General features: G+C 41.6%; 1 protein-coding gene across 4 annotated transcripts in view; it reads left to right on the top strand.

Moving 5' to 3' along the window:
* FRMD4B (FERM domain containing 4B) overlaps positions 1–21,545 on the top strand; it is a 275,548-nt gene that overhangs the window by 146,743 nt on the left and 107,260 nt on the right. For all 4 annotated transcript variants that reach the window (XM_060022883.1, XM_060022884.1, XM_060022881.1 and 1 more), the window contains 2 exons: positions 270–364; positions 14,394–14,486. In XM_060022883.1, coding sequence (XP_059878866.1) covers positions 270–364; positions 14,394–14,486 — 188 coding nt within the window. The remainder of the gene's footprint in view (positions 1–269; positions 365–14,393; positions 14,487–21,545) is intronic.

Here is a 21,545-nt window from a genome sequence, read left to right as displayed (position 1 = left end):
CATACACTTTTACTTTAGAGGAAAAAATAAGGTGCTGGACGGAATTGCAAATATATCAAAATGATGATCTCAGCAGTGTTCCTGTTCCCATTTCCCCCCCTTCCCGAACCCTTAGAGAATGGTCTATAGTAGATTAAGCAACAAAAGGGCACGGGCATCCGAAAACAAACAAACAAAGGCTGCTTTAAACTGTTTGGGACAGAGGAAAGTGGTAGCAGTAAGAGAGAGAGGGGACCAAATTGTTCCTAATCCTATTTTTATCTTAACAGCCCAAACTTTTATCAAGAGAGTTGCTGGACCTCGTGGCTTCGCATTTCAGCCTGAAAGAAAAGGAGTATTTTGGAATCACGTTTACAGATGACACGTAAGAGTTTTCCTATTTTTACCTTTTGTCTGGGTTACCTATGTGCGTAACTCTCAACTGGCAAAAGCAGGGGCAGGGGGAGCGCTGCAAGAATTAGAATACGTCCTGCTTAGCTAAAGATTTCTTAATACAGGTTTTTCTTTAGAACTCTGGTAAAAGGAGAAGAAAGGGAATATTGATCATTCTAAGAACTCAGAACATTGTCCCAAGTGCCTTAGCAATTTGTTGCAGTGAGTTTGTTATTCTAGATGATAGTCTGTCGTCACATTTCTTTGAATGCAGTTGTGCTTGCTTATTTAGCTTATGTACCGCGGATAGAAACGCTAGTGTCATCTACTCATATCTTGAAACCGAATTAATGTTTGGATGTGGTGGCCAGAAAGTTTAAAGGCGATTTTGGTGCCCACCTGATAAATATGTATATACTTGAATGATGGACGAAATTTCTAACTTCCACTTAGGCAGGCCCATTTTACGTAACCCTCATTTTTTTTCTTTTACTTACATTTTTAATGCTAACGTGGATATTGTGTATATTTTGGTATATGACAGTGAATTCACAAGAATTTAAAGCTCCGTGGAAGCTAAGGTGTTTAGTCTTACCAGCTCTTTTCTGCATGTGTGTATGTGTGTGTGTGTGCTTTATGGCAGCCTGACTTGCCTACGTTATATGCAGCTTGATATAGTAAATGATTTCTTCTCCCTTATGGGATAATTTGCAAAGAGCTCTTCAAATATTAAAATTCAAGAAAACGTGTTCCAGACACAAAATCTATTGGCCAGCCACCCAGCCAGCATTCTTTCCGTAACTCTCAGTTTAAATGTTTTTCCATTCTTCATGTTAACCAGGCAGAAAATTACCTCAGGAAGGGGTTAATTTGTTTTTAACACTTTGTATGTACTGATTACTTCCAGCCTTGGTGGGCTGCAAGCTTAGGACCTCCTGGAAATGCCAGTGGGCTCAGGACTTGGGCTGGGCAAAAAAAACAAACAAAAAAACCCCAGACAGCTGAGTTGTCAGGAGACATAGAAAAACCTGAAAACTTTGATTTCAGACTCAAGATGTTTCCTGAATGTAGTTCAACAAAGCAGGAAAAAAGTGCACTCCACCTCACCCACTTCATCCCGAATCACAAAATTATCTGTTCACTCAACAGCAGTTTGAGACCTTGTCTGATCAGTCCTCTGCTGGATGAAATAGGAAATGCAGATGTCCATTGAGCACAGGCGCTAGCTGGAAAGACAAAACCAGTTCATGAGAATCAGTGATCAAACACACACATACAGGTTGAATCTGGATGTGACTGAAATCATAGCAAACAGCATTGACTTAAAACCATAAATACATGATGGCTAAGTTATATGGTAAAAACCATAAATACACAAACACTACAATTTGGGGAAAGGTCACATAAAATAGAGGCTAAAATCATGAATGTTGGAGTAATTTATCCATTCAACAGTTATTTCTTGAGTGCCACTAAATGCCAGGCATTTGTTCTAGCTTCCAGGGATTCAGCTGTGAACAACACAGACCAGGTTCTTCCTCTCATGGAGCTTATGTTGCACTAGTATGGTCCAGTAGAACAAGTAAATAAATAGATAAATGAGGGACTTCCCTGGTGGTCCAGTGGGTAAGACTCTGCGCTCCCAATGCAGGGGGCCCGGGTTTGATCCCTGGCTGGGGAACTAGATCCCACATGCATGCCGCAACTAAAGAGTCCACATGCCACAACTAAGAGTCTGCATGCTGCAACTAAACGGTCCTGCATGCTGCAACTAAGACCCAGTGTAGCCAAAATAAATAAATATTAAAAAAAAAAAGATAAATGAGAAGATACCAGCAATGACAAGTGCTTTGAAGAACATGAAACAAGAGGCCATGATCAAGAAAAATGGGGGTGGGGTGGTGCAGTTTTAGACAGGGTGGACCAGGACGGCTTATAAAAGGTGATGTGTAATAGAAAGCAAGAACCAGTTCTGCAAAAGTAGGGGTGCCTTTCTTAACTAAAGCGGGTGGAAATACTCTCAGGTGAGAATAAGCTTGACTTTGTTTTTTTATTTTTGAGAACGAAAAAAAAGCGCCAGTATGCCTTGAATAGAGAGAGTAAGAGGAAAAGTGGTACAAGATAATGGTTGAGAGGGAGGCAGGGTGGACATCAGAGAAGCTTGGTAGCTATGAGATCTTAGACTTAATACCTCTGACACTCAAGTTTTCTCATCTGTACAATGGGCATAATAATAGCACCAAAGTAATAAGTACTATATAAGGTACATATGATAGGGTCATAGTATTATACTATTAAACAGGTATAATACTATGCAGAGCCCACGCACACAACATCCTATCGTTCGTAGTCATGGCAGGAAGGTGTGCTCTGAAGGAGGACTTGGGTGGGAAGCCACACAGGAGGGTAACTGGGAGGGCACTTAGACCTTAGGTAGTGGGGAGAGGAGCCGGCATTCAGGGAAAAGTCATTTGGTGCACCAGTGCATGGACATGGTCATGAACATGGTACATCTGCCCAGTGGCTAGGAAACTGGCCTGAGCGTGGATTAAGATATAAGAAGGACAAACACACAGGTGAGCCCAGAGAGTCATGGAGATGCAGAAGGCACACCAAGGCCCCTGAAGGATGTTCTGCAGGGGAGTGACATGATTAATGACTGTGGTCTTGCAAATGTCCCAGGCTGTAAGGTTCATGGTGGGCTGGAAAAGCGTCCTGGCCACATGGCTGGCTTTTGGGAAAGCTCCAGACTCAGGTGAACATAACCAGAGGGGGCATACATCAAGTGTTCAGACTGTAGCACCTTCTCTTCAGAAAGTAAGGAATACATAATATGAATGATTTCCTTTTCTGCCTTGGGCCACTCTCCCCATCGTGTGCCTGGGGATGATTTCTTTCTAAATACTCTATTGGAAGAAGAATGTCTCACTTAAGTCCCTCCTCTAGCTATTTTCTTTAGTGACATCAGTCAATGCTTATAGTCTTTCCAAGAAGCCTGGCTCCAAAGTGTCCTTCGTGCACTCCCCTGCAAATGACAGCAGAGTCTGTTTCTGAATTATGATCAGTTTAGAAGGTGTCTTCTGGCTCTAGCTGTGTTTATTTTTAGAAGAAGTATGAGCTGGGCTCTTGGGGGAGTGGGAATTGGCCATTTCCACCTTTCTGGGGAACAGGTCTGGAAAATTGCTTCTGTCAAAGGGTGTCTCCTTGGAATGTCTTGGTCACAGGCTTAGTTCTTTTTCTTGTCTGGTAAATATTTTTGGAAAGTATTTTCTTTCGGCACTCCCCTTCCCCCGCCCGCATAAAACCACTTAGTCGGATCCCTCCCAGGATGCTGTGTGAATTGCATTTTCCAGCCCAGATGCCACATCAGTTCTTTGCCTTTGGTGAACTTCAAATAGAGTAAGGCAAAGCGGAGGGGACATTTTGTCAATGAAACTAGCCACTGTCTGTATCCTACTCCACGGGCCAAGAAGAGGAATGGAAAAATGGAATCACGCGGTTACATGATAAAAGTAGTGATGGTGACCAACAAAAACCAATTGGTGGTCCTATTGGAGGGAGGGGATAGAATTCCTAAGCTCACGCGGGTTAGTGCCTTCTGGTGTTCTGTGTGCAGGGCGAGTCTTTACCCCTAGAGGGCAGTCACGACCCTCCTAAGGCAGCACTCTGTTCCCCATAATGGTTCCCATCCCCTTCAACCCACTTGACATTTTTTTCCTTTCCTTGTTTTGAAAGGATTTGCTGGATGAGCTTTGTTTATTAAGAAATAACAAATAGGTTTCACAACACAATTGGGATTTTTGATCACCGTTCCATCCGGTGGGCCTGAGATGATCGACCTTTGACTGATACAATTCTAGCCAAAAGGGACGCTTGCTTCATAGTGGGCTAACACAGCTGCTAGAGGTGAATGTGTAAATTCATGTCTTTTTGAGGTATTGATTAGATCTGTCCCATTTGCTGATGGAAAAACTTGAGAAAAGTAGGTTATAAGGAATAAGTGCTTTTTGATCTCATTTTACTCTCAAAGGCTAGAAAAGAGCATGTTAATCTGGAATATATCTCAATGATAGAGTTAAGGGTAATTTTCGCTTTTTTGTTCTTCTAACTTCATCCTGTTGGTGAAATTATGGGTAGGTGTTTTTTCTAAAAACTTATTTTTGTATTACTTTTACATGAATATCTTCTTATAAAACCATTTAATATCATAGTTGAGGCTGCTGTCTTTTGATGTAGCAATTTGCTCTGTATCTCTCCAGAAGTGTATCTAAGAATTCTAAGAATTTTCGTCAATATATAATAGTATTTGAGTGTCTTCTGTGGTTAATATAATTGATTTATGCTCTATATGTTATTATACAACTTGCTGCATTCTTGGACATCATTTCACACAAGTTCATGTAAATATACATTATGCTTCTTAAATGATGCCACATCTTCCTAAGTAAAAGCAAAAAAGACAATTCAAAATTACTCTCATTTTCTCTAAGAAAACTTTTAAATACTATACAATACTTTATGTATTTCAGACATACATTTGAGCATCTGTGAAATTGGGGTATGTCTTCAAATCAGTGCCATCCTAAACTTGATCAAATACAGTGTAAGAATCTTTTAACTTCCAGTCCCCTATCCTTATATATTTTTTACCCACAAAAGCAGTAATTCTATGAACCTTTCCTTATGTCACTTATATCAACTTATCTTGATAATATTCCTCCAAGGAAAGCTAGAGACAGTTATTGGAAGTCTCATCTAATAATTACAGAAATAGAGACACACTTTTTTCCTATGTTAAAACTAGTAAGTGACAAAAAACAGGAATAGGGGAGGAGCCTCAAGATGGCGGAAGAGTAACACGCGGAGATCACCTTCCTCCCCATAAATACATCAGAAATCCGGCTACATGTGAAACACCTCCTACGGAACACCTACTGAACGCTGGCAGAAGACCCCAGACCTCCCAAAAGGCAAGAAACTCCCCACGTACCTGGGTAGGGTAAAAGAAAAAGCAGAGACCAAAGAATAGGGACGGGACCCGCACCAGTGGGAGGGAGCTATGAAGGAGGAAGGGTTTCCACACGCTAGGAGCCCCTTCGCGGGCGGAGACTGCGGGTGGCAGAGGGGGGAAGGCTTCGAAGCCGCGGAGAGCGCGGCTACAGGGGTGCGGAGGGCAAAGCGGAGAGATTCCCTCACAGAGGATTGGGGCCGGCCACCACTCACCAGCCGGAGAGGCTTGTCTGCTCACCCGCCGGGGCGGGCGGGGCTGCGAGCTGAGGCTCGGGCTTCGGAGGTCGGATCCCAGGGAGAGGGCTGGGGTTGGCGGCGTGAACACAGCCTGAAGGGGCTAGTGCGCCACAGGTAGCCGGGAGGGAGTCCGGGAAAACGTCTGGAGCTGCCGAAGAGGCAAGAGACTTTTTCTTGCCTCTTCGTTTCCTGGTGCGCGAGGAGAGGGGATTCAGAGCGCCGCTTAAAGGAGCTCCAGAGACGGGCGCGAGCCGCGGCTATGAGCGCGGACCCCAGAAACGGGCATGAGACGCTAAGGGTGCTGCTGCCGCCACCAAGAAGCCTGTGTGCGAGCACAGGTCACTATCCACACCCCCCTTCCGGGAAGCCTGTGCAGCCCACCACCGCCAGGGTCCCGTGATCCAGGGACAACTTCCCTGGGAGAACGCACGGCGCACCTCAGGCTGGTGTAACGTCACGCTGGCCTCTGCCGCCGCAGGCTCGCCCCGCATCCGCGCCCCTCCCTCCCCGCGGCCTGAGTGAGCCAGAGCCCCCGAAGCAGCTGCTCCTTTAACCCCGTGCTGTCCGAGCGAAGAACAGACGCCCTCAGGCAACCTACACGCAGAGGCGGGGCCAAATCCAAAGCTGAACCCCAGGAGCTGTGCGAACAAAGAAGAGAAAGGGAAATTTCTCCCAGCAGCCTCAGGAGCAGCAGATTAAATCTCCACAATCAACTTGCTGTACCCTGCATCTGTGGAATACCTGAATAGACAACAAATCATCCCAGATTGAGGAGGTGGACTTTGGGAGCAACGATATATATATATATATTATTCCCTTTTTCTCTTTTTGTGAGTGTGTATGTATATGCTTCTGTGCGTGATTTTGTCTGTATAGCTTTGCTTTTACCATTTGTCCTAGGTTTCTGTCTGTCCGTTTTTTTTTTATTACTTAAAATTTTTTTTCTTAATAATTTAATAACTTTATTTTATTTTATCTCCTTCCTTCCCTTCCCTTCCCTTCTCTTTTCTTTTTTTCTTTTCTTTCTCCCTTTTATTCTGAGCCGTGTGGATGAAAGGCTCTTGGTGCTCCAGCCAGGAGTCAGTGCTGTGCCACTGAGGTGGGAGAGCCAAGTTCAGGACACTGGTCCACAAGAGACCTCCCAGCTCCACGTAATATCAAACGGCGAAAATCTCCCAGAGATCTCCATCTCAACCCCAAGATCCAGCTCCACTCAATGACCAGCAAGCTACACTGCTGGACGCCCTATGCCACACAACTAGCAAGAAAGGAACACAACCCCATCCATTAGCAGAGAGGCTGCCTAAAATCATAATAAGGCCACAGACACCCCAAAACACACCACCAGACATGGACCTGGCCACCAGAAAGACAAGATCCAGCCTCATCCACCAGAACACAGGTACCAGTCCCCTCCACGAAGAAGCCTACACAACACACTGAACCAACCTTAGACACTGGGGACAGACACCAAAAACAATGGGAACTACGAACCTGCAGCCTGCGAAAAGCAGAGCCCAAACACAGCAACTTAAGTAAAATGAGAAGACAGAGAAACACACAGCAGATGAAGGTGCAAGGTAGAAACCCACCAGACCAAGCAAATGAAGAGGAAATAGGCAGTCTACCTGAAAAGGAATTCAGAATAATGATAGTAAAGATGATCCAAAAGCTTGGAAGTAGAATGGAGAAAATACAAGAAACGTTTAACAAGGACCTAGAAGAACTAAAGAGCAAACAAGCAATGATGAACAACACAATAAATGAAATTTAAAATTCTGTAGAAGGAATGAATAGCAGAATAACTGAGGTAGAAGAACGGATAAGTGACCTAGAGGATAAAATAGTGGAAATAACTACTGCAGAGCAGAATAAAGAAAGAATGAAAAGAACTGAGGACAGTCTCAGAGACCTCTGGGACAACATTAAATGCACCAAAATTCAAATTACAGGGGTCCCAGAAGAAGAAGAGGAAAAGAAAGGGACTGAGAAAATATTTGAAGAGATTATAGTTGAAAACTTCCCAAATATGGGAAAGGAAATAGTTAATCAAGTCCAGGAAGTGAAGAGAGTCCCATACAGGATAAATCTAAGGAGAAACACGCCAAGACACATATTAATCAAACTATCAAAAATTAAATACAAAGAAAAAATATTAAAAGCAGCAAGGGGAAAACAACAAATAACATACAAGGGAATCTCCATAAGGTTAATACCTGATTTTTCAGCAGAAACTCTGCACCCCAGAAGGGAATGGCAGGACATATTTAAAGTGATGAAAGGGAAAAACCTACAACCAAGATTACTCTACCCAGCAAGGATCTCATTCAGATTTGACAGAGAAATTAAAACCTTTACAGACAAGCAAAAGCTAAGAGAATTCAGCACCACCAAACCAGCTTTACAACAAATGCTAAAGGAACTCCTCTAGGCAGGAAACACAGAGAAGGAAAAGACCTACAATAACAAACCCAAAACAATTAAGAAAATGGCAATAGGAATATACATATCGAAAATTACCTTAAATATAAATGGATTAAATGCTCCAACCAAAAGATGTAGACTGGCTGAATGGATACAAAAACAAGACCTGTATATATGCTGTCTACAATAGACCCACTTCAGACCTAGGGACACATACAGACGGAAAGTGATGGGATGGAAAAAGATATTCCATGCAAATGGAAACCGAAAGAAAGCTGGAGTAGCAATTCTCGTATCAGACAAAATAGACTTTAAAATAAAGACTATTACAAGAGACAAAGAAGGACACTGCATAATGATCAAGGGATCGATCCAAGAAGAAGATATAACAATTGTAAATATTTATGCCCCCAACATAGGAGCACCTCGATACATAAGGCAAATGCTTACAGACATAAAAGGGGAAATCAACAGTAACACAATAATAGTAGGGGACTTTAACACCCCACTTTCACTGATGGACAGATCATCCAAAATGAAAATAAATAAGGAAACACAAGCTTTAAATGATACATTAAACAAGATGGACTTAATTGATATTTAGGACATTCCATCCAAAAACAACAGAATACACTTTCTTCTCAAGTGCTCATGGAACATTCTCCAGGATAAATCATATCTGGGGTCACAAGTCAAGCCTTGGTAAATGTAAGAAAATTGAAATTGTATCAAGTACCTTTTCTGACCACAGCGCTATGAGACTAGGTATCAATCACAGGAAAAAAATCTGTAAAAAATACAAACACATGGAGGCTAAACAATACACTACTTAATAACCAAGAGATCACTGAAGAAATCAAAGAGGAAATCAAAAAAATCCTAGGAACAAATGACAATGAAAACACGATCACCCAAAATCTATGCACTGCAGTGAAAGCAGTTCTAAGAGGGAAGTTTATAGCAATACAGTCCTACCTTAAGAAACAAGAAACATCTCAAATAAACAACCTAACGTTACACCTAAAGCAATTAGAGAACGAAGAACAAAAAAACCCCTAAGTTAGCAGAAGGAAAGAAATCATAAAGATCAGATCAGAAATAAATGAAAAAGAAATGAAGGAAACAATAGCAAATATCAATAAAACTAACAGCTGGTTCTTTGAGAAGGTAAACAAAAGTGATAAACCATTAGCCAGACCCATCAAGAAAAAAAGGGAGAAGACTCAAATCAATAGAAATGAAAAAGGAGAAGTAACAATTGACACTGCAGAAATACAAGGATCATGAGAGATTACTACAAGCAACTCTGTGCCAATAAAATGGACAACCTTGAAGAAATGGACAAATTCTTAGAAAAGCACAACCTTCCAAGACTGAACAGGAAGAAAAAGAAAGTATGAACAGACCAATCACAAGCACTGAAATTGAGACTGTGATTAAATATCTCCCAACAAACAAAAGTCCAGGACCAGATGGCTTCACAGGTGAATTCTATCAAACATTTAGAGAAGAGCTAACAGCTGTCCTCAAACTCTTCCAAAATATAGCAGAGGGAGAAACACTCCCAAACTCATTCTACGAGGCCACCATCACCCTGATACCAAAACCGGACAAAGATGTCACAAAGAAAGAAAACTACAGGCCAATATCACTGATGAACATAGATGCAAAAATCCTCAACAAAATACTAGCAAACAGAATCCAACAGCACATTAAAAGGATCATACACCATGGTCAAGTGGGGTTTATCCCAGGAATGCAAGGATTCTTCAATATACGCAAATCAGTCAATGTGATACACCATATTAATAAATTGAAGAATAAAAACCATATGATCATTTCAATAGATGCAGAGAAAGCTTTTGACAATATTCAACACCCATTTATGATAAAAACCGTCCAGAAAGTAGGCATAGAGGGAACTTACCTCAACTCAATAAAGGCCATATATGACAAAGCCACAGCCAACATCGTCCTCAGTGGTGAAAAACTGAAACCATTTCCACTAAGATCAGGAACAAGACAAGGTTGCCCACTCTCACCACTATTATTCAACATTGTTTTGGAAGTTTTAGTCACAGCAATCAGAGAAGAAGAGGAAATAAAAGGAATCCAAATCAGAAAAGAAGAAGTAAAGCTGTCACTGTTTGCAGATGACATGATATTATACACAGAGAATCCTAAAGATGCTACCAGAAAACTACTAGAGCTAATCAATGAATTTGGTAAAGTAGCAGGATATAAAAGTAATGCACAGAAATCTCTGGCATTTCTATACACTAATGATGAAAAATCTGAAAGTAAAATCAAGGAAACACTCCTATTTACCATTGCAACAAAAAGAATAAAACACCTAGGAATTAACCTACCTAAGGAGACAAAAGACCTGTATTCAGAAAACTATAAGACACTAATGAAAAGAATTAAAGATGATACAAATAGATGGAGAGATACACCATGTTCTTGGATTAGAAGAGTCAATATTGTGAAAATGACTATACTACTCAAAGCAATCTACAGATTCGAGGCCATCCCTATCAAACTACCAATGGCATTTTTCACAGAGCTAGAACAAAAAATTTCACAATTTGTATGGAAACGCAAAAGACCCCAAATAGCCAGTGCAATCTTGAGAAAGAAAAATGGAGCTGGAGGAATCAGGCTCCCTGACTTCAGACTATACTACAAAGCTACAGTAAGTAAGACAGTATGGTACTGGCACAAAAACAGAAATATAGATCAATGGAACAGGATAGAAAGCCCAGAGATAAACCCACGCACATATGGTTGCCTTATTTTTGATAAAGGAGGCAAGAATATACAATGGAGAAAAGACAGCCTCTTCAATAAGTGGTGCTGGGAAAACTGGACAGGTACATGTAAAAGTATGAAATTAGAACACTCCCTAAGACCATACACAAAAATAAACTCAAATGGATTAAAGACTAAACTGTAAGGCTTGGGCTTCTCTGGTGGTGCAGTGGTTGAGAGTCCGCCTGCCGATGCAGGGGACATGGGTTCATGCCCCGGTCCAGGAAGATCCCACATGCCACACAGTGGCTAGGCCTGTGAGCCATGGCCGCTGAGCCTGTGCGTCCAGAGCCTGTGCTCCACAACGGGAGAGCCCACAACAGTGAGAGGCCGGCGTACCACAAAAAAAAAAAAATTATATATATATATATATATATATATATATATATATGTAATGTAAGGCTAGACACTATCAAATTCTTAGAGGAAAACGTAGGCAGAACACTTTGACATAAATCACAGCAAGATCCTTCTTGACTCACCTCCTAGAGAAATGGAAATAAAAACAGAAATAAATAAATGGTACCTAATGAAACTTAAAGGCTTTTGCACAGCAAAGGAAACCATAAACAAGATGAAAAGACAACCCTCAGAATGGGAGAAAATATTTGCAAATGAAGCAACTGACAGAGGATTAGTCTCCAAAATTTACAAGGAGCTCACGCAGCTCAATATCGAAAACACAAACAACCCAATCCCAAAATGGGTAGAAGACGTAAACAGACGTTTCTCCAAAGAAGATATACATATTGCCAACAAACACATGAAAGGATGCTCAACATCACTAATCATTAGAGAAATGCAAATCAAAACTACAGTGAGGTATCACCTCACACCAGTCAGAATGGCCATCATCAAAAAATGTACCAACAATAAATGCTGGAGAGGGTGTGGAGAAAAGGGAACCCTCTTGCACTGTTGGTGGGAATGTAAATTGATACAGCCACTATGGAGAACAGTATCGAGGGTCCTTAAAAAACTACAAATAGAACTACTGTATGACCCAGCAATCCCACTACTGGGCATATACCCTGAGAAAACCATAATTCAAAAAGTCATGTACCACAGTGTTCATTGCAGCTCTGTTTACAATAGCCAGGACATGGACGCAACCTAAATGTCCATCGACAGATGAATGGATAAAGAAGATGTGGCACATATATACAATGGAATATTACTCAGCCATAAAAAGAAACGAAATTGAGTTATTTGTAGTGAGGTGGATGGACCTAGAGTCTGTTATACAGAGTGAAGTAAGTCAGAAAGAGAAAACCAAATACCGTATGCTAACACACGTATATGGAATCTAAAAAAAAAAAAGGTTCTGAAGAACCTAGGGGCAGGACAGGAATAAAGACAGAGACCTACTAGAGAATGGACTTGAGGACACGGGGAGGGGGAGGTAAGCTGGGACAAAGTGAGAGAGTGGCATGGATATATATACACTACCAAATGTAAGATAGATAGCTAGTGGGAAGCAGCTGCATGCACAGGGAGATCAGGTCAGTGCTTTGTGACACCTAGAGGGGTGGGATAGGGAGGGTGAGAGGGAGGGAGACGAAAGAGGGAAGAGATATGGGGATATATGTATATGTATAGCTGATTCACTTTGTTATAAAGCAGAAAGTGATTCGCTTTGTTATAAAGCAGAAACTAACACACCATTGTAAAGCAATTATACTCCAATAAAGATGTTAAAAAAATTATTAAGTGGGTAAATCTGTAGTAAGAGTTCTTACTACAAGAAAACAAAAATTAAAAAAAAAAAGCTGATTCAACCCTCTAATCTCATTTTCTCCTGTATCCTAAGTCTTGGGTTCAAATCCCAGCTCTGCCACTTTTCTTTGCAGATTTACTGTAAAATATAGTATTAATATATTTTTAAAAGTACCAGCTTGGTTGGCACTTTGTAGTTGCTCAATAAAGATTAGCTGCTATTATTATTACTCATGTTTCCTATCTACTTATAATAAATACAGCTTAGAGTTTTCTGATTTTTAAAAAAATTATGTACTCAAAGACCAAAATAGGTTGGAATATGTCTTCTGAACCATTATAGGTTTTGGTATAATTTGACATCGCACCACTATCAGCATGTTCTTAAGTTTTGTGTAAGCAAGCGAATGTAGTCTCTGCCTTCTTGGAATTTAAAATCTAAAATGGATCAACTAGTGGGAGCATCTTGGAAAAGTCACATAAACAATCCCCAGCCACAGTGTCTCAATTCTTCTATCCCTCAGGTCACAATTTCAGGAGAATGTTTATACCCATGAATTTAATGAAGCACTTGAATGAATCAACAGATACGTGCTTAAATGTTAGGAATTCCATAATATATATCCAAAAACAGCCCCCAGAAAGTATTAGACCCCATTTTTTTTTTTTTTTTTTTTTGCCGTACGCGGGCCTCTCACTGCTGTGGCCTCTCCCGTTGCGGAGCACAGGCTCCAGACGCGCAGGCTCAGCGGCCATGGCTCACGGGCCCAGCTGCTCCGCGGCATGTGGGATCTTCCGGAACCGGGGCATGAACCCGTGTCCCCTGCATTAGCAGGTGGACTCTCAACCACTGTGCCACCAGGGAAGCCCTGACCCCATATTTTTATTTTTATCTTTTAATTAATTTTTTTATTGGAGTCTAGTTAATTTACAATGTTGTTTTAGTTTCTACTGTACAACAAAGTGAGTCAGTTATACATACACATATATCCACTCTTTTTTAGATTCTATTCCCATATGGGTCATTACAGAGTATTGAAGAGTTCTCTGTGCTATTCAGTAGGTTCTTATTAGTTATCTGTTCTATACATAGTAGTGTGTCGACCCCATATTTTTATAAAAGCTATCTGTGTCTGTCTGTTTTCATTAAAAGAAAAGTTTCCCTTCTTGACTATCTAAAATATTTCAGATTTTATATTTAATAAGGATTTAAGGAGTAATACGTTTAATATCACCTAGGTTTTTATCTCCAAAGTCAGCCAGTGTTTTCAGTTTCTTGTTCATTTCATGATGTATCCTCTCTGAGATATTTTTGTACATATAAATGCACATATGTCTAGCTATTCTTTTTTTAACTTAAAAAATGGCAATATATTATACTCACTGTCATGCATATGGCTTTTTCATTTAACACCATATTTTGAAAATTTTTCACAATAAGTTTGTAAAGATACCCTTGATCTTTGGTATGGCTGCATAGTATTTCATTGCTGTTTAAATTCATTTTTTTAGGTTGTTGTGAGCCTGTTTGCTGCTACAAACAATGCTACAGTGAGTGGCTTTATACATAGGCTATTTTCCACATGTGCAGGTTTATCCTGATTAACTCCCAGAAATGACAATGCTGGTTCAGAGGCAGGTGCTTTTGTAATTTTGATAGAAATTACCAAATTGGCCTCATCACTGGTTGTAACAGGTTATACTCCAACCATTAATGTGTGAGAATAACTGTTACCGCACAGCTCTGCCAACACAGTGTTTATTAAACCTTTCTCTGGGTTTCTGTTTAATCTTTCTTGTTTTGTTTTGTTTTACTCTTACAGAGGTCAGCAGAACTGGCTACAGTTAGACCACCGAGTTCTTGACCACGATTTGCCCAAGAAACCAGGCCCAACCGTTTTGTACTTTTCTGTGAGGTATGTAACCAGAGACACATCTACCATCACCACCTGCCTCTTTTTTTTTTTTTTTTAGAAAAAAAAAATTCTTGGTGATCAGAGAGAATTTTAAAAAAGAAGGGACAGATCAAAAAATTATTACGTGAAAGAGATTCTTTGCTGTCTTAGTCTGGGGAACAAGTTAACATAGATACTGTGTAGAACTGTTTCCTTTGAAGATGAAGTATAGAATCACCTTCCTTTAGTTCTCAAAGCCCCTTGAATCCATTTAAAGCTGAAAAACGTAAGTAATATATTTTAATACATAAACCTGTTTCTGACTCAACATACTTCTAGATTTTTATAATTTGAAATATAGCAAACACTTACTCTTACATTTTATGTAGGAATGTTTTCTAGAGACTATGGAAATAATTGAATTTTATACAATCTCACACCTTAATTGGAATAGACAATAAAATGCAAACAAATGCTCATGGAAAGAATTAACAGTACAGAAATCTGAATTCTGCTTTCCTGAAGAGACTGCTGGGAAGGAATACTTGATTTGTCCTCTGAGCTCTGCTTGGGCAAGTCACTTAACCATACATATTGGCCTCAGTTATTTCCTCCTGCAATGGATATATTCAACTAAATCAGTGATTTCTTAAAGCCAGCCGATGATGGAAATATTTTTTCACATTAATTATTCACACTGTCAGATAATAAAATGTTATAAAGAGTAACGCCCATGTTCCTTACCTAGCTTAAGAAATAAAAAGGCACCAATTTTGCTGAAAGCCCCTTCCTATGTAGTAGCCCCTCTCCCCACTATCCTGAATTTGATATATTTTCATGATAAATTTTGTCTTCCTGGTCTGAAGCCAAATATGATAAAATAAGCTAAGGTAGGAGATTTCCCATACATCTAAATATATTTTCATAAAGCTGGATTAACCTAAAGAATGGACCCTAAATTCTGAGCTTATGTTAGTTTTTGGATGTTGAACTATGCTTTGTTTTATGACATGACGGTGGAGGCTTTTTGTCTTTCTTTGGGGCGGGGTGGGGTTTGGTTATAGTATGTTTACCTGACAAAATCATGTCAATTTCCACAAACCCTTGTTTCTTTTTTTTTACTTCTTTATGCTCCTTGAAATCCAAAAGTGTGAGATGTCCTGATTGGCCTTTTCTTTTTAAGTCTCTGTTTAACATGAATTGATGGTCATTGTGGATAGAGGCTGCTCCTTATGAAGTAAATAAAGCGCTGACAGCCCCCAATTTGTTTTTTTGCTTTTTGCTCTGAAATCTTGTTTAGAATTTTTTTCTTACCACCAGAAGTCACATTTTTAAAACCCAGGAAGGAGGTAGCATAATGGTGATTTGTCCAGGAGCGTAGCATGTATGGAAAAGTACACAGAAATCCTACAGAAAAACATAGGAGTTTCCTGGAAAGAGTGTGATATGAGTGCTTGTGTCCATGGAAATGGAGAAAAAGACAAACACAGACCAGCAGCAATAACAAAAAATGTATATTAGTAATTAAGCAGGGGTCAGAGAATAGAGAAGCTTTCATCTCGTATTATGTAGGGAAAATGGCTCAACATAAATCAATCTTTTTTCACAAAGAATTATATTATCGCTGTAAACATTTCAAACTTTACGAAAGTATAGAGTGAAAAGGAAGAATTACTCTCCATCAGGCTGCTTCCTCACCGTATCCCCCGTTCACTCCCCTTCTTAGAGAAAAATAAGGCTGATGAGTTGTTTGGTGACTTACTTTTTTTTTTTTTTTAACCTGGAGATCTTTCCTTGGGTATATGAAAATCACCTTATTTCTTTTCACTTTCATAATGTAGCTATCCACGCTGCTGTTAAGTGTTGAGGCTGTTTCCAGTGACTTTATTAAGATGTAGCTTGCAGTTAACATCCTTACACTTTCATCTTTGGGCACATAGGTAGTGCTTCTGTAGCCTAACTACTCAGTGCCATTTATTTAGTCACCAGGTTTGTGTTCTAGTTCTTTGACCACTACTATCTGGTCTATTTTTGGTCTCAAAATGCCAGGGGAGAAAGCTGTGTCTTTCCTTCTGTACAGTCACTCATAAGGCGGCCCTGTCATTCCAAAGCGAGTTCCTGGGATTCCGGAGTTGCCTGCTGCCTGTTTGTGAGTTTCAGCACTTATCTCACGAGTGTCCCGTAATCACTTAGCTTTACTTTCCCTGAACTACTTGCCTGTTTAAAAGCCCTTATCAAGTTTTTAATTATTCACTTAATTCTTCTTCCCAACAGTACCCTGGGGTCTTAATAGTCTTTGTTATTATTCCAATTAAGGACTTGTTGTTACTCCAGTTTAATTAAGGAAATGATAGAGCAAAAGCACACACCAGGGAATTAAGCGAACGGACAGAGGTCAGCGAGTGGATTGCATTTCTTTGGAGGTCTCACAAATGGGACTGTAGCCACCGCAGTGACGTCAGTGGCCTCTCAGAGGGTCTCCAGCCTCCTCTTTTAAGAAAACAGGACTGCCGCTCGTACTTACATCATAGCAGACATCACCACCGCCACCCCACCACCCCCAGGTTGCCTGGAGTGACAACACTTTTGAGTCATTGAAGACTAGAACCAAAGAGCATTTGATTGTATCTGGACACGGGGTCACCACAGAAGCCTCTAGAAAGACACATGGTCTCTTTTGATATCGGGGTCATTGCCTTTCCCATCAGCAAGTACTGCTGCATGCCCTGGAACTCGGAGTCGCTCGCTCGTGGACGCCAAGGTGTGTAGGTGCTGAGTAGTTAGCACACAAGGAGGAAGGATTCCCCACAGAAGTAATGCATGTCCCTGGCGGTCCAGTGGTTAAGACTCAGTGCTTTCACTGCCGGGGCCCGGGGTTCAATCCCTGGTTGGCAAACTGAGATCTCGCAAGCCACGAGGCAAGGCCTAAATAAATAAATAAATAAATAAAGATTAAACTATCCAAATGCCAACAATGAAGATGGTTTCAGGAAGTGATGGCATTTTTACAGTGAACAATTGATCGCTGTAATAAAAGACATCAGATGAAAAGGGACATTGCATTTCAGAGCTCCCCCAGAAGGAGAGGGGTTGCATATCTGAATCACTGTAGGAAAATTTTTAAACAGTCACCCCTCCAACCCCCAAAACCTCTGCATTCCTGGCCCAGATTCTGATACCGTGCGCTGGAGACGGTCAATGGGATCTTGGGCAAGTTGGTTGTGAATTAAAAAGGGATCAGGGGATACAAAATAACTTGGCAGAATATTATACAAATATAAGAAAATGTCATTTTTTTAATTGTAGCGTTTATGAAAAAGAAAAATACCATACAGTTTTGCTCTCCAGAAGTTTACTCTCTACTGAAAAGTAGCATTAACCCTGTGGCAGGCACTGGGTTAGATATTTGACCTGTATTGTCTCATTGATTCCTGGGCTAAACACTGGGGTCCCACAGATTTGCAGGGAAAGACTTTTCTCCCAGTTCATATCCCCCGGGATGCAGGGAGCAGCTCAGAAACACATGCCGCTTCTGCATGGAAGGAAGAAAACATTTAAGGTGAATGCACTTAGTTCTCTCTTTATGAGCTTCAGGATTAAACCTTTGTCTGTGCTTTAGTTATAAAATCTCAATGATGTGTGCTATGTGTGTAACACATATGTGTATAGACGCCCCATAACTTATTTATGCACCATAATTCATTTAACCCATCCTCTGTTTCCCTGTGCATCCAAACTCCTCCAGGCTGCTGGGGGACTCCTCCAGCCCCAGGGTTGTTATCTGCTGCTGTAAATTATCATCCACAAACACATGGGCCTCTGTGGTAATGCAGCCCAGATGTAAGCATTTGAAGAGCTTGATAGTGAGCAAACAGGCATTTAATTCTCAGGGGTGGCAGGGGAACTGCGTGTGACCTCATTGGAAAAGCTCCCATCCCCTCGGGGGCGGGGGGGGGGGGGGGGGTGGGGCAAGCCGAGGTGGCTCTGGCTGGTACCACCCAGCTCCACAAAACGCCAGGATCTTGGTCTTTTACCCCTCTTATTCATCGGACTACCTCTTGCTTTTTTTTCCTTTCTGGTTCTCCCTCTCCTCTTCCCCTCTCTTCTTCCTCCTATTTCCAAATCTCCATTGCTATGCACTAAGACTGTAAGTGGCCACTCAGAGGTACCCTAAGTATTGTCTGTCTGTGACGCTTGGGGGTGAGATTTCGCTGCGTGTGGAGAGTCCTAGTAGGAGATGTGGGGAAAGACTACTAACTTTCCGTCAAAGTTGCTGCAAACACACAGCCTTTGAAAGACTTTTTTCTGTCTTAAAAGCACCCCTTGGCCTGGTTCTGGAACGTTCGGCCTTTAACTCAAGGAAGCATTATGACTGCAACTCGTGGGTCCACATCATTCCACCTGATTTTTTTAAGAAAGACAAATATATGAAATACAGCCCAACAGGTAAAGATTCTGGTGAAGAAATAGATTTATTGATATAGAAAGAAGTTCCCAGTATATTCTAGGGGAAAGAAGTTCCCAGTATATTCTAGGGGAAAGAAGCAGACCACAGGATGGCACTGAAGTAAAAGATAGGAGTAGGGAAAAGTGTAAAATGTTTACAGTAATTTACCTCTGAGTAGAATGATTGTGGGAATGACTTTTGCTTGTCTATATATGTTTTTTCCTACAATGAACGTATTAAGCAGTTTTTAAAAAATGCAAGTGTGAAGAGTGATAAATGAAGAAAAGGTAAAATGTTTGTGACTGGGTAGCCGTGAGTTATTTTAGAGCTGTCAAAGAGTAGGTGATATACAATAAGGAGAGGACAGGAAAGTTCACCTCTTCCCAGAGGAATGTGATTAAAAAGCACCGAGAAATAACGGATTTCTCCTACTTTAGGCCCAGCAGGGGGATCTGAGGCAGATGTGTGAGTTAGCCAGAGCTCTTTGCACATCACCACACCTCCATCTGAACGATATCCCGGAACCTGGGGGAAAAGTCTGTTAGTTGCCTTAATATTGACCATGACCTCCTGGCCTAACCCGTTCTTGAACTTCCAGGCACTTGGTAAGGGGCCTTCGTCTTTGAGGAGTCACCATCCTGATTCATATGAGAGTTCCAGAAAGACACAGAATCCTTCATAACTCAATCCTGATTCCAGTTTCTAATTTATTTATTTATTTTATTTTATTTTATTTTATTTGGCTGTGTTGGGTCTTCGTTGCTGCATGTGGGCTTTCTCTAGTTGTGGTGAGCGGGGGGCTCCTCTTCGTTGCGGTGTGCGGGCTTCTCATTGTGGTGGCTTCTCTTGTTGTGGAGCACAGGCTCTAGGCATGCGGGCTTCAGTAGTTGTGGCATGCAGTCTCAGTAGTTGTGGCTCACAGGCTCTAGACCACAGGCTCAGTAGTTGTGGCGCACGGGCTTAGTTGCTCCACAGCATGTGGGATCTTCCCGGACCAGGGCTCGAACCCATGTCCCCTGCATTGGCAGGCAGATTCTTAACCACTGTGCCACCAGGGAAGCCCCCAATTCCAGTTTCTTACAGGATTATATTTCTGTGTGCTCCGCAATCACATATCAGACAGTGTTTATGGGAATCTGCTCAGTCTTCTCTGTAATCTGTCCTCAGGGTGACATCGAAAGGGCAGAAGGGAAGCATTAGTATTATGATGGGTGAAAAGGCCGTAGGGTACAGAAGTTCAATGCTTGGCCTTTAATGCAAGCTTTCTCAGTAGCAGTACTACTGACATCTGGGGCCAAGTAATTCTTTTTTTTTTTTTTTGGCCACACTGTGTAGCATGCGGAATCTTAGTTCCCTGACCAGGGATAGAACCCGTGTCCCCTGCAGTGGAAGTGCAGAGTCCTAACCACTGGACCGCCAGGGAATTCTGGGGCCAAGGAATTCTTCACTGAAGGGAGCCATGCTGTGCTGTAGGATGTTTGCAGCACCCCTGGCCTCTACCCATGAGATGCCAGGAACACTCTCCAGGTCAGGACAATCAGAAAAATGTCTTCAACATGGCCAGATGCACTTCACTCCATCCCTTAAGAACCAATGCTTTAGCATTGCTCTTGGGTTCTAACCCTAACTCTCCTGTGTATTACCTGTGTGGCCTTTGGCACCCTCTGTGGGCCTCTTTCCTCACCTAGAAAATGGAATAGGAGCTTGTGGTAATACACAGGGTTGTTGGAGAATTGTGCATGTTAACATGTAACGAACACCCTCAGTAAATGTTAACTATTTTTATGATATAATTAAGAGAGGCTGCCTCAACCACATGTTCAATGGGTAAAAAATTCCTTCATGTGATATACGGCTACTGAATATGGAAGTTTGGAGACTGTCTGGCTTGGGTCTGACCCACTCACTTTTGCACTGGGTGGAAGATTTCCTCACTTGTCTCCATCATTCACTAGTCCCAGCCATCCCCTCCCTGCAAAGTTAACCTCTCCTGCCTCTTCCTGTCTCCTTCTCAGAGCATCTGTCCCTACTTTGCTCATGGTGGACGGGAGCCGGCTATTTTGCAGTTTGAAGCAAGCACTTGGAATTCACCACGGGACCCTAACACTTCACATTGCCTGGGGCAGAAGACTCCCTCCCCGTTCAGACAGGTCACAGCAAGGCCCTTACCCTCCTGGGCCTCCAGCTGTTCCCTGGAGAACTCAAAGAGTCACAACGTGGGAGAGGAGCGCCAGGGCAGGTTTCCACAGGCTCACACCTGGAGGGCCCTCTCTAGTTCTCCTTGGGAAGCCTGGAAATTCGGAAGTGAGGCAGAGTTTTCCTGGCAGGGGAGCACATTGTAGAAGCAAATAATTCTTCCCTTGGGGAATCTTCCAAGAGTGCACCCCTCCCAGAGATGAACGGGAACATATGGGACTCTCAGAAGTTGTGCATCGTCATTTGGAGAAAATGAAATACACTTAAATTATAGCGCTGTCTTCAGCGTGCATTATAAAGCAGGACTATGAGGTTGCAGGGTCATTACAAGCAATAAATACAGATCTCCCTGCTCGGGGTGTGGATTAGGACCTGAAGGAAATCTACTTAGGCAGGTGGCTGCAGTGAGTGCCTAAAATTACCCACAATAACTGAAC

Source organism: Delphinus delphis, chromosome 10 (assembly GCF_949987515.2).
Source record: "Delphinus delphis chromosome 10, mDelDel1.2, whole genome shotgun sequence".
Classification (NCBI taxonomy): Eukaryota; Metazoa; Chordata; class Mammalia; order Artiodactyla; family Delphinidae; genus Delphinus; species Delphinus delphis.
This window is presented reverse-complemented; position numbering and strand designations above follow the sequence as displayed.